Source organism: Tripterygium wilfordii, chromosome 11 (genome assembly GCF_013401445.1).
Source record: "Tripterygium wilfordii isolate XIE 37 chromosome 11, ASM1340144v1, whole genome shotgun sequence".
Lineage (NCBI taxonomy): Eukaryota > Viridiplantae > Streptophyta > Magnoliopsida > Celastrales > Celastraceae > Tripterygium > Tripterygium wilfordii.
Window position 1 is genome coordinate 4,155,666 of NC_052242.1, and position 11,766 is coordinate 4,167,431.

Consider the following 11,766-nt stretch of genomic DNA (forward strand, 5'->3'; position numbering starts at 1 on the left):
TGTTTTGATAGATTTCTTGGTTTATGCTATTAGCTGGTATTTGAGTGTTTTTATAGTGACATCGCAAATATGTACAACTGCTGTCGTTTATTTATGGATGTCAACAAATTGATTGTATCTGTTAAATGATGCTGCTTGATGGAATTTCCCGGAGTGAGGTTGTTGCGAGTGTATAGTATAAATTTCGAAGTTTTATACATCAAAAGACACACAGAGAGACAAGCAAGAAAGTGGTGTTACTTCTATCCACACGAGCTGATTGTGAACAACAAGCTCAAACTCTGAACTAGGCAGTGTGGAGTACGACGACGGTCCTGTTTAAGATTTGTTATTGTTGACTTCTTGTGATGTTGGGCTTTTAGTTGGTGCATTTAGTAGTTGGTGAGTTTCATTTGCACCCTACTATTTTCAAGTTACACTTCAGTTTTGGTTAACTTAGCTTTGACACTCTGTTTTTCTCAAGGTTCTTAAAACCGGACCGGTCATCAAACCGGAAAAGTCTTCGGTTCACGGTTCAAAGGTTCAACCGGGGTTCAAACCGGGTTCGAACCGGTTTTAATGTAATGAATTATTTAGGTATATATTTATATTATATGCATATAATATGTAAGAAAACTTCATAAAAATACAATATATTCAAATAAAGTACCATTTTAAACAAAGAAAATCTCATAACCTAGTGGTTAAAGCCTTTTTTAATGAACAAAAGGTAATGAGTTCAAACCCTACAAATAACAAAATTTCAAAAATATTTTATTAACTTTAATAAATGATCGAACCGGTCAAAACCGGCCCGGTTTTGACCGGTTCAACCGAAGAACCGGTCGGTTCAACCGGAAATATCCCGGTTCATCAATTACCGGTTCTGGCACCTCAACTGGACCGGACAAGTGGCCGGTCACCGGTTGGACCGGTCCGACCGGCCGGTCCGGTCCGGTTTTCAAAACCTTGGTTTTTCTAAGTATAGGATTATCACACTCCATCCCAAATGTTCAACGAAAGACTTGCAAGCAGGAAGGGAGTCTTGCGAGCACATTGCTGCTAAAGGTTTTCTAATTCTAAAATTATGTTATCGGTTCTCTACACGAGGGGGTCCTAATTCTATCTCGTGTTCTTGTCCATTTTCGAGGAGAAAACTCTTTTGGTTATAGTTCAGAAACTGAAGACAACAAACACAAGCTTGGAAAGTTGAACCTTCCAATGCTGCTTAGTAAAAGGTAGGCTGGTAGTAGTCCAATTAAAAACACCCCTGAATTTGTTCACCAGTACTGTAGGTTGAGAGAATTGGGGAAAATTGACTTGCACTAAAAAGTGACAAAGAAATTATCCTAAGTGTAGGGCGGTCGTCAAGTAATAAATCCAAAAGTTTAGAGTCGAACCACAAGGAAACGAGCTTTTTTGGTATATAGCACATTTGTACAAATTAATTGAACATTTTGTAAGGATATAGCACAATACCGTTGTTGAGAACAATGGCTACACTTTGTTTTTAGTGAAGCCGCTATTGCAAACAACGGCATAACATTGGTCTCAAATTTTACATGAATGTTGTTGTTTTCTCAAATTTGGAATGTATCTGCCAGCCCAAGAGTGAAAAGTTCGCTTGCTTTGATGGTAGATGGTCACAAACGTAAGTTGTATGGGATCTTGCTACTTATCTTGGTAATCTCAATGGGTGTAGAGTATTTATGCATATATAATATTGACTTTTGCTGATTTTCTGGTGTTTTCATCATTAACATTACTGCCATTATAGTTAGGTTTTGGCTCATACTACCGATCATTGAAGTGTCTGAAGTAAATTCCCATAATTTGTAATTGCACTCAGTTTCCAGCACAAAGGAGATCCCATTCCCTATTGTTCACCCTCACAGTGAGAAACCCCATAACTCACCCACCTTACCGCTCAAGATTCACCTCATCCATTAAGAGCAGGACTCACAAAAACCCAAATATCCACCCACCTTACCATACATGTTTTTTTTAAATTTACTTTTTATTGTTCATTAGTCTGATTTGAGTGAATAAAACTTCCACTGGTGCATAAACCATTTCACAATATCGCATGCAGAAACATGAATTGGGATAGCAGTTTAAACGACCGTCTTATGATGAATTGTCTTTGGGATGCACTATTCAAAGCCTCCTCCCTATAACTCTATACAAACCCTCCCTATCCCATCTCATCAATCAATCACATAAGAGAATCTCATAAAGCTTGGATCAAGAAATACATGATAAGAGAATCCCATTTGCCATCCCTTTTCTTTTTCTTCTTTTTGCATGAGAACCCAAGATAAACCTGTAACTATATTATATATTATTGTGAATATTATTAGTTAATCTTGTTCCTCATTTTCCACATTATTTCTTTCATTTTAATATTTTTTACATTATAAAACAAATCCTCTTGAAGCATCCTCTTTGGGATGGCACCGACCAGATTTGACATGTGACAATGCATGTGCCTCATGTATAAAAGATGGGTAGAAAAAACTCATTGAATAAAAAGATTGGTTACTATTCATGAGCATACCGTTACTATTCATTAGCATGCTGCTACTACTATTCATTAGCATGCTGTTACTGTTGGCCTAAACCCTATGATAATCTTGACAGTCTAGCTCCTCTATCTCAATAGTCACTTTCACCTCTAGGCTAGATTTTTGACCACCTTTAATCTTTCACAATTTCACCCACACCATATCCACCTATATAAGCTGCTTCAAATGCACTTCAAACCATGAAAGAATGAACAACAACAGCTTATAGAGCCTCGCCAGTAACCGGAAGAAGTGCATTTGAAAGAGCGGTGCCAACAACAACGCCAACAGCAAAGCCGCAGGTTTGATAGCAGCTCTAGGTGCCTTTTTTTTTTTGATAATTCATGGACAAGTTTTTGGTTATACATTTATGCTATAATTGATATCTTGAGGCAATGTTTATCTGATAAATGCCATGTATTTGTTCATGTGTTTTTTTTATTGTGGGTAGTTAAAGTAACCGAGATCTATTGTGGATATGAATTACTTGAGCGATCTTTTCGACTACCACTTGCCAAGCAGTTCCAGTGAACATGTAAATATTGGTGTATTTTAAGTAAATATTTTTTATTTAGTGTTTTTCTACACATACTCAGTGTAAATTATATTGTTGGTAGGGTGATTTTATCTCAATCGGAATAAAGCAAGAAGATGAACATGCGGACGAGATGGCAGATAATATCAAAGTTGACGATATATGTGAATTTGAAACTGATATGATATAATGTTTTAGTCAATCAAAATATGAATTATTTTGTTATGTTGAATGAATATTAGTAAATTTCTAATAAGAACTAACACATTATCAGGTGTTCAAATCACGACAATCGCTGATCGATTGGGTTCAATAAATTGGACGTAAATTGGGATATATCATCGTCATTTATAGATCAGATATTGGTGGGTTTAGTAAAAAACACAAATTACAATTCAAATGTGATCGCGGTAGCAATTACAAAAGCAAGAAACCCTCAACGAAGCAGACTGACACCAAAAAAATAGAATGTTCGTTCAAATTGAGAGGGAGGAAAATGAAGCTAGACGATGATTGGATGGTGGAGATGGTGTGTGCGGAGCATAATCATGATCGTGCATCATATATGGAGGGACATTCATACCCCGGTCGAAAGATGTTGGACAGATCACTAACAAATTCGGATGTCACGTTCGTAGGAGATACGGACTACCGTGTGCTCACGAACAAGCCATGTATGTAAGCAAAGGTCATACTGTACCGCTTGATGCCATTGATAAATTTTGGAGAAAGCTTGATCTAATGCAATGTCAGTCGCTTGAAGAGTATGACATCGATTGTAACGCTGATGTACAAATGTTCACAGAACAGTTCAAGCAGTAACCAAGACATGTTCAAGTCAGTTGGCTAAGGAAATTGAGGGAAATATTCAAACTTTCAACAACTTCTCTCCGTGAACCGGCTGTGAAGAACAACACTAGAGGGCTTCTGTCCACAAAGAAAAAGGTAGCCACTACCACCCTTAACAATCCAACTGCATCTATTGTTGATGGGAGTGATTTTGTTCAACCTCGGGAGCCTCATAGACATAGTTCCTCATCCGGACGCCCCAAATCAAAGGATTTTTAGTACGATTTTTTCCAATCTTATGAACCAACGAGACACAGTTGCTCCTCAATTTACAGTACTCAGTCTCTCTCTACACTAGGAAGTTCGATGGGGAAAGGAAAACTACTCTTTACAATCCTATATTGATCAGTTTTCAGCTATATTGCATCCTTACATTAGAGACGTACAAGATGTAAAAGCTGATGGAAAATGCTTATCGCAACTCCCTAGACTGTCTCATGTGCAAAAACTAGTTTTTGCATTCAATGCTGAGTTGAATGGATTTAATGCAAAAACTAGTAATAAAGCTTATCGCAAAGAACAATGAATTTTGTGCAAAAATTTAAAAAGGCCGAATGATTTGGTAGCATGAGAAAGTATATCAAAACTAACGATTTTAGAAAACTATGAATGAAAACAACCTAGTCCCTAATCCATCCCCGTAGATATGTAGTTTTCATGTTCAAGGCAACGACAAGCAATCACGCAAGTCTAATTGGAAAAGTGTTTTTCACGACTTCAATTTGAAACATGACAAGATATCAGGTTCATTGATTTACGATAAAAGCTTAAGAGTAGCCTAGCCAGCATCCTAGTTGCCCACTCAAAAATCAATGCACTATAACATTACCATACCCATTCCCTAGGTACCAAACTACTTCCAATCAAAACTTATATAATCACAAAACATGCAATCAACAAAGTTAAGAATTGGACTTTGAAGACTTTCATAAAAACATGCTAACACATCGGATCGTAAGTTTATCGATGAAAGATTAGAATACAACACACCGAATATTATGAATCAATGTTCCCAACGGCTTGGCTTAGTTGTCAATATAGTTTCACACTCCAAATCTATTAATCACAATATTAGCATGCTCGTTTCTAATTACCAAATCAAAACCAGCAACCAATCACATGAACACATCAAAATATTTAGAACTACAAACCATACCTTGAACAATCCAACTTTGCAACTACCGTTCAAAGATTAGAGACTAGAAAAAGAGATTTAGCCCTTCATGATTTTGTGATAAACAATAATTTTATTGATAAAAATAAATGCTTACACAAGAATCAATAAGAAGAAAACCATAAATGCTTGAGAGAAAATTGTTTTACTATTGAAGGGCTAACCACAAGAAAACGAAGCAAGTATCAAAAGGTCCCCAAAATAACTCTTAAGAGTAGGGTTATATACAGTCTTCTAACCCTAATAAGTCCTAACTACCTGTACAAAACGAATTCCAAAGGTTTTATGTTTTATTTCTCGAGTTTCCTCTTAAAAATACTGTTCACGGGTTTGCTAGTCGTGACAACCCCTCTGGACGGCCTTCTAACATCAGCCTTTAAAATCTTCTTTGCCTGTCCGGATAGGTATTTTGGTTGTTCGAATGGCCTCTCATTCGTCCAGACAGGTAAGTTGATCGTCAGAATGGCCTATGCTGCCGTTCACTTGACAGTTGTAGAATTCGCTCCAAAAATAGCTACTTTGCTCCCATTTACTACAAAACCAATAGGAAACGCTTGTAAGAGTAAAATTATGGAGTGGCGGGAGTCTATTGTAAATTCTTTACAGTGGACCCCGCTGTAAATGTATTACACTATATTATGATTTTTTTATAAATTTCAAAAAAATTATGATTGTATTTCGATCAGAATTATGAGCTTAAAAGTATATTTTTTGTTTTGAACACAAAAAAGAAATAAAAAATTTTGACCGTTGAATATAAACCCGAAACATCTTTTTGACATGAATTTGATTTTTGTTTGAAACAAAAAATATACCGTTGAACTCATAATCCCGATCAAAAAGATAATCATGATTTTTTTTTGAAGTTTATAATAAATTATCAAGTGATGAAAGTGGATTTACAACGGGGTCCGCTGTAAAAGACCGCTGGCTTCCAAAATTATGCTAAAACACAAACAAACACATTAACTAGATACTAAAACACCCTTATTAAAGGACATTGGAATCTCAATTTAGAGGTTCAATCACACCCTCCCTAACAATGCAAACACACTCTAAATAAATAAAATAAAATCTAACTCATTTTCGTAGGCGTCACGGTTGCATTTAGCACATGCAACAAGTCTTTAAATCCCTATGACACCCTAATGGATGGGTTGTAGTCTCGTGAGGGTTTATCATAGCGATACCCATAAACACTTTTCAAGAGATCCACATTTACTTTGAGAGTACAACTAAAAATTCTTGATTTCAAATAAACAAGAGATAAAGCTAATTCCTTAATTCTCCGCTGGTCAATACATACAAAATTGTTGGATAACCAATCTTAATCCCGTCAAAGATGACCAAGAACACTTTATAATAAGAAAAATATTAGTGCAAGGAAACAAATATACTTGGTAAATTCACACAAGCATGACATTATTGTTACGGACCCTTTTAACGTTCATCAGCCCCCAAAACGACACCGTTAATGAGGGTCTAGTCCTCGGCGGTTCTTCCCGTTCCTTGCATTGTTTTTCCACTCAAGGAGAGAGTCGATTTTCTCACTCCCCTTAAATACTGCTCTCCCTCTCTCTCTCTCTCTCTCTCTCTCTTAAATAACAAGTCTATCAATGGCGGCGATGTCGCTTTCAGAGCTTGATGAAGATACGGTCCGCAGCATGGCTATCGGAGCCGTCTTCTCAGACTTCGTATGCTTCTCGTCCCTTTCAAGTTTCAATTGCATTAACGCTACGAAGATACACCCTAAACAATGAGAAAAATTGGACAAAAAACATAATTAATCGCAAAATTTTAAAATTTTGTTTCAATTTCAGGGCGGGAAGATAAATTCTCTTGATTTTCATCGGACAGACGATCTTCTGGTCACCGCCAGCGAGGATGATTCAGTGAGACTCTACGACATAGCCAACGCCAAGTGAGTTCTCAATAATTTTTTTGTGATATAAGGATGCTTAATTACTCTTAAGACACTCTCTGGTGGTGTTGATATTTATTAGAGTAGGCGACTAATAAAGTTAGCTTTTCTTGTGAAATTTGAATTGCAACTTCTTTCAGTTTTTCAATTGAAATTGAATGTTGGCTGTAGACATAATAAATATTGGCCAACTTTGATTTTGTAATTAATATATGTAATGCTGCTTCTGACTGATCATTGTGTTTCAAACCTGCAGATTTTTTGTTTTGAATAAAGAGTCGAAGTAGGAATCTTTTTCTTATGCTTTATTTTGGTTATCTATATAGGTTGCTGAAGAGCACATATCACAAGAAACACGGTGCAGAGCAGATATGCTTTACCCACCATCCTAGTTCGGTTATCTGCTCCTCCAAATACAATTTAGATTCCAGTGGTGGTGAGCTTATACTTTCTACTTTATTCTTGAGAGGAAAAGCTTCCATGAGACGTGCTTTTCGTGTTTGTAACTGTTAATTCACTATATTTGTTTGGCTTGGCTTAATCTTTTAGCAGAATCCTTGCGATATTTGTCAATGTATGACAACCGATGCCTACGCTACTTTAAAGGGCACAAAGAGAGGTTTGAATCTTACAACCTATTTTCACTTTAATAATTAGCAAGAATCTTGTTTGAATCTTGCTTATATATCATCATCATTATCATGCGAGCCTTTTCTCAAAAGTTTGGGGTCGCCTACATGAGTTTATGAGGAAATCAATAGGAATCCACTACATGTATTCGTTTCCACCATCCATTCCTATCTAGGATCATGCTTTCATCAAATCCTATTGAATCCATATCCTTTCTTACTAATTCAAGTAATGTCTTTTTAGGTCTTCCTCATGCTTATATATAGAAGTGCTTATTAAGTTGTGTTACATACGATATGATCCAGTAAAATAGCAGATAACCAATAAACAATACTTATATGCTCAGAATTTTGATTTTGAACTTTGCCTAAAATGTTCTGTTTTGGTGGGATTTATATTCAACCCAGCAAGTAATGGCATGGACAAATTATGGCCTGTTTTCGATTGTATAAGTATGGGCCTTGTTAACGGTTAGGATTCTAGAGAGAAACTTCTTTATGTGAGTGAGAGCTTTGACCAAATGTGGGGTTTTTGGGTTGAGTGTTGCGTCCACTATGGTAATATTCTTCATTTATCATGAAATTCTCGATGTCTTGCCTGTAAATATAGGGCAAAGGCCAACCTCATATTTCCAACAATCTTGTGTGTTGTTGTTGCCAGTTTTTCTTTTTGTCGTTTTCCCTTAATCTCAGCATCGTGAGTTTTATCATAACTCATAACACAGTCCACATGCTAGACTACCACTGATATGGAGTCAGACAACTTCTGTAATGTTAGCAATTTGAGTGCTTCATCTATCTGTTTATATCTGATATGATTACATACAGATATATGCTAGGCTTGCTAGCTTCTTCCTCATTTTTTTCCTGGGGTAAGGGAGGTGGGGAAAGGTAGGGGGAAGAATATATAAAAGAAATAGGGTCTCAGAAAAATTAAAGAAAGAATTAAAAAAGGGCAAAGGGTGACATGTATGATTCGGCCTTTTTCATTTATTCTCTTCATTTCACATTGTGCATTGCTATCTTGAAATTTTATATTTATACCACAAACTGCTAAATACTAATGTTGTGTGGAACACCAGGAAAGAGGTGATCATAAATGATTCCATGCAATCTAGGTTAGGAGTAGCACCAATTGAAGATTACGTGTGAGAAAATCACTGTACGGTTTGGAAATGTCCAGCATAGGGATAGTAGTGCAGTATTACAAAGAGTTTAGAAAATTCGTGTAGGAGATATACTTAAAACAGGGGAGAAAGACCAGAAAAGACATGGATGAAAAATGGTAAGAAATGATATGGATTATGTAGGAATAGGTGGGAGTACGAACAGTGGCGGAGGAGGATATGGATTGTGGAGTCATGTAGCTGACCCAATTTATTTGGGTAAAGGCTTTGACGATGACAATGATGATAAACTAATATTGTTGTTACTGTTTTTCTTGTCTATCCTTTAGTTTTTAACAAGGTCATCAAGCTGATCATTTGGCTTGTTTTGCTGCGGTAGGATTGTTTCTCTCTGCATGTCTCCTGTCAATGATAGCTTTATGTCTGGTTCTCTTGACCACACTGCCAGAATATGGGATCTTCGTGTAAATGCCTGCCAGGTTGGCTTTTTGTTTCTCAGTGTTCATGACATATAAGAAATCAATAGGAAAATTGCAAAAAAGGTGATCTAGAAATCAAGACAAGCTGAATTTTGTTTGCATTTTCAGAAATTTGATGTATCTTTTAAGGCTAATTACTATAAGTCTAAGCTTACCACCATCCTTCTTGATATATTTCTGTTCGGGTTGGATTTTCAATAGCATTTGAGATGTATATATGCTGATAAAAGGAAATTATTAGTAATAGTGGCCTGCACTTTTTTTTTCCCTGAATTATGAGTATACTTACTGTCATTGTTTTCAGGGAATTTTACATCTACGTGGCAGACCTACTGTTGCATATGACCAACAAGGCCTTGTCTTTGCCGTGGCAATGGAAGGGGGTGCTATTAAATTATTTGATTCACGTTCCTATGATAAGGTTGGTACCCATGTCTTACTAATTTTGACAAAAAAGCAACAACCCTTTTTCTTTTTGAATGAAAAAATAATTTATAAATAGGTACCAAGGGGGTGCAACCGTAACAGATGGAAGCAAATTGGTGTGCTGAACTTAGTTTTTATGTCTGATTGTAGGGCCCCTTTGATACATTTTTAGTCGGTGGAGATACAGCTGAGGTTTGTAATATCAAATTCAGCAATGATGGTAAATCAATGCTGCTGACAACGACAAACAACAACATTTATATTCTCGATGCTTATGGTGGAGAGAAAGTAAGCTTTCTTGTCCTAATAATTTTGTTTCAAGCTAGCACAGAGGGTAGACATTTTATTGGTACATCTGTTGTTAAAGCCTGTCCACTGTCCTCGAGATTGATTTTAATGGGCATTTGAAATCTGTTACGTTTTCTAACATACCATACGATTAGTAACGTAGAACTTCACTTAGTGCAGCGTTTTGGGTTCAGTGTGGAACCATCTCCAAATACTAATGTAGAGGCAACATTTACCCCAGATGGGCAGTATGTTATTTCGGGTACGCCCTTCCTTTTCTCCATGGTTCTGGAAATGAACATATAGCTTGTGGTATATGTGCAAATAAATTTTACTTATTTTAATATTTTCTTTCCACTAAGTTTGACTATAGAAGCCTATTGAAAAATAGAATGATGTTTTAACACCAAATGTTGGTGTTGTTGTTCGGATTGATTTCATTTCCCTTGTAAAGGCACTGCATTTGAGTTTCAAATTTTGGATCAATTTTGAGTTTTCTTCTGTGTGCGTGGGCTAATGGCCTGAGTTGCATATATTCCTGCAAGATTTGAATTTGCAGGATTCATTGGTAAAGGAAGCATGTTGCAGAAACTTTTACACTGAAATCTATTGAATTTGTACATCTAGTTTGTTCTTCGAAACACTGTATTCATTCTTAATATTGTCCCACATACAGGTACAGCTAATTCACTCTTCACTGTGTCATGTTTTTACCGCCTGCTAATAATTATTTCTGATCTGAACCTGATGTGGTGTTGATCAATACCTGCTTACTTCAAATTCCTTCTGATGTGTTGTTTGATAAATGCCTACTTAGTTCAAATTCCTTTCTCGGGTTTAGGCTCAGGAGATGGATCCTTGCAGGCCTGGAACATCAACTTAGCCAAAGAGGTATTGTATTTCTTTTTGCACTTCCATTTTTTCATCTTACATTTTTGTTTACTTTTTCGTTTTCCTGATAGCTTTCTTTGTTTTACTGGTATATTCAATGAAAATTATGGCTTGTTTGTTCTATATTCTGGATATAATGCAATGGCTCAACAAAATTGAATTCGGATGTAACTAAACCACACCACCATTCTTATTCTTCTGGTGACCATCTTTTCAAGGGTGGTGGTCTAAGATATCTGGTTGCAGAGGATCCCTTGGAAGCCTATTGTCGGGGGGATTTGCAGTATTTACCTTTGTTTACAGCAGATGGGCATTAGATTATTATTGCAAATTATCCTCTCATTGTTAAAACTGGCCATGCATTTCCTTCACCCTTTCCCTTTGCTGAATTGAGCGACTGGCAGCAAAGCCCGCTGCTGCCTAATTTAGGATATGGGTTTTCCTGTCATTCCCCTAGGGTGTTCTTTTTATCATTGATATGGGTTTTGCAGCATTCTTCCCCCTTTTGATGGGGCATTGAACTGTTGACAATCCCATCAAATTCATTCATTAACATGGGTTGCGTTGGTTTGCCTCGCAGGTGGCAAGCTGGAATAGTCACATTGGAGTTGCGACATGCTTGAAGTGGGCTCCTCGAAGAGCCATGTTTGTTGCTGCATCAACTGCTCTCACCTTTTGGATACCCAACACTACTACCGACCCTGGTTCCAGAGACGCTGTAGGCGAAGCCCCTGCCCCTGCACCTGCACCTGCATAACTCTCCTCACTGGGCTCAGGATCAGGATTCGATTTTGTACTTGTCTCATTTGCTCCAGTTTTGTAAAATAATCATATAAAAAACTATTGAAAACTTCTAGATCCCATCTGTTTTGGCTTTCAAGCAGTGTTTAGTTTCAGAAAACTA

At 36.8% G+C, this 11,766-nt stretch overlaps 1 protein-coding gene across 4 annotated transcripts; it reads left to right on the forward strand.

The window, feature by feature from the left end:
* Positions 1-6,624: 6,624 nt before the first annotated feature.
* LOC120009446 (protein ANTHESIS POMOTING FACTOR 1) lies at positions 6,625-11,742 on the forward strand. 4 transcript variants are annotated; one of them, XM_038860054.1, is made up of 10 exons: positions 6,625-6,795; positions 6,922-7,022; positions 7,349-7,458; positions 7,572-7,641; positions 9,158-9,257; positions 9,562-9,678; positions 9,834-9,971; positions 10,152-10,233; positions 10,789-10,862; positions 11,443-11,742. In XM_038860054.1, the coding sequence occupies exons 1-10, from the start codon at positions 6,718-6,720 to the stop codon at positions 11,617-11,619; spliced, it is 1,047 nt and encodes a 348-aa protein (XP_038715982.1). In that variant the 5' UTR covers positions 6,625-6,717; the 3' UTR covers positions 11,620-11,742. The 4 variants fall into 4 exon arrangements, with proteins under 4 accessions (XP_038715982.1, XP_038715984.1, XP_038715983.1 ...); XM_038860056.1 differs by having other exon boundaries at positions 6,626-6,795; positions 10,813-10,862; XM_038860055.1 differs by having other exon boundaries at positions 6,626-6,795; positions 7,575-7,641.
* The last annotated feature ends 24 nt before the right edge of the window (positions 11,743-11,766 follow it).

Excerpts from the sequence above, each read along its gene's own strand:
- LOC120009446 (XM_038860054.1), top strand. The coding sequence starts at position 6,718 with ATGGCGGCGATGTCGCTTTCAGAGCTTGATGAAGATACGGTCCGCAGC. Across the intron at positions 9,972-10,151 it reads ATGCTTATGGTGGAGAGAAA|CGTTTTGGGTTCAGTGTGGA; the intron begins GTAAGCTTTCTT and ends CACTTAGTGCAG. Across the intron at positions 10,863-11,442 it reads ACATCAACTTAGCCAAAGAG|GTGGCAAGCTGGAATAGTCA; the intron begins GTATTGTATTTC and ends TTTGCCTCGCAG.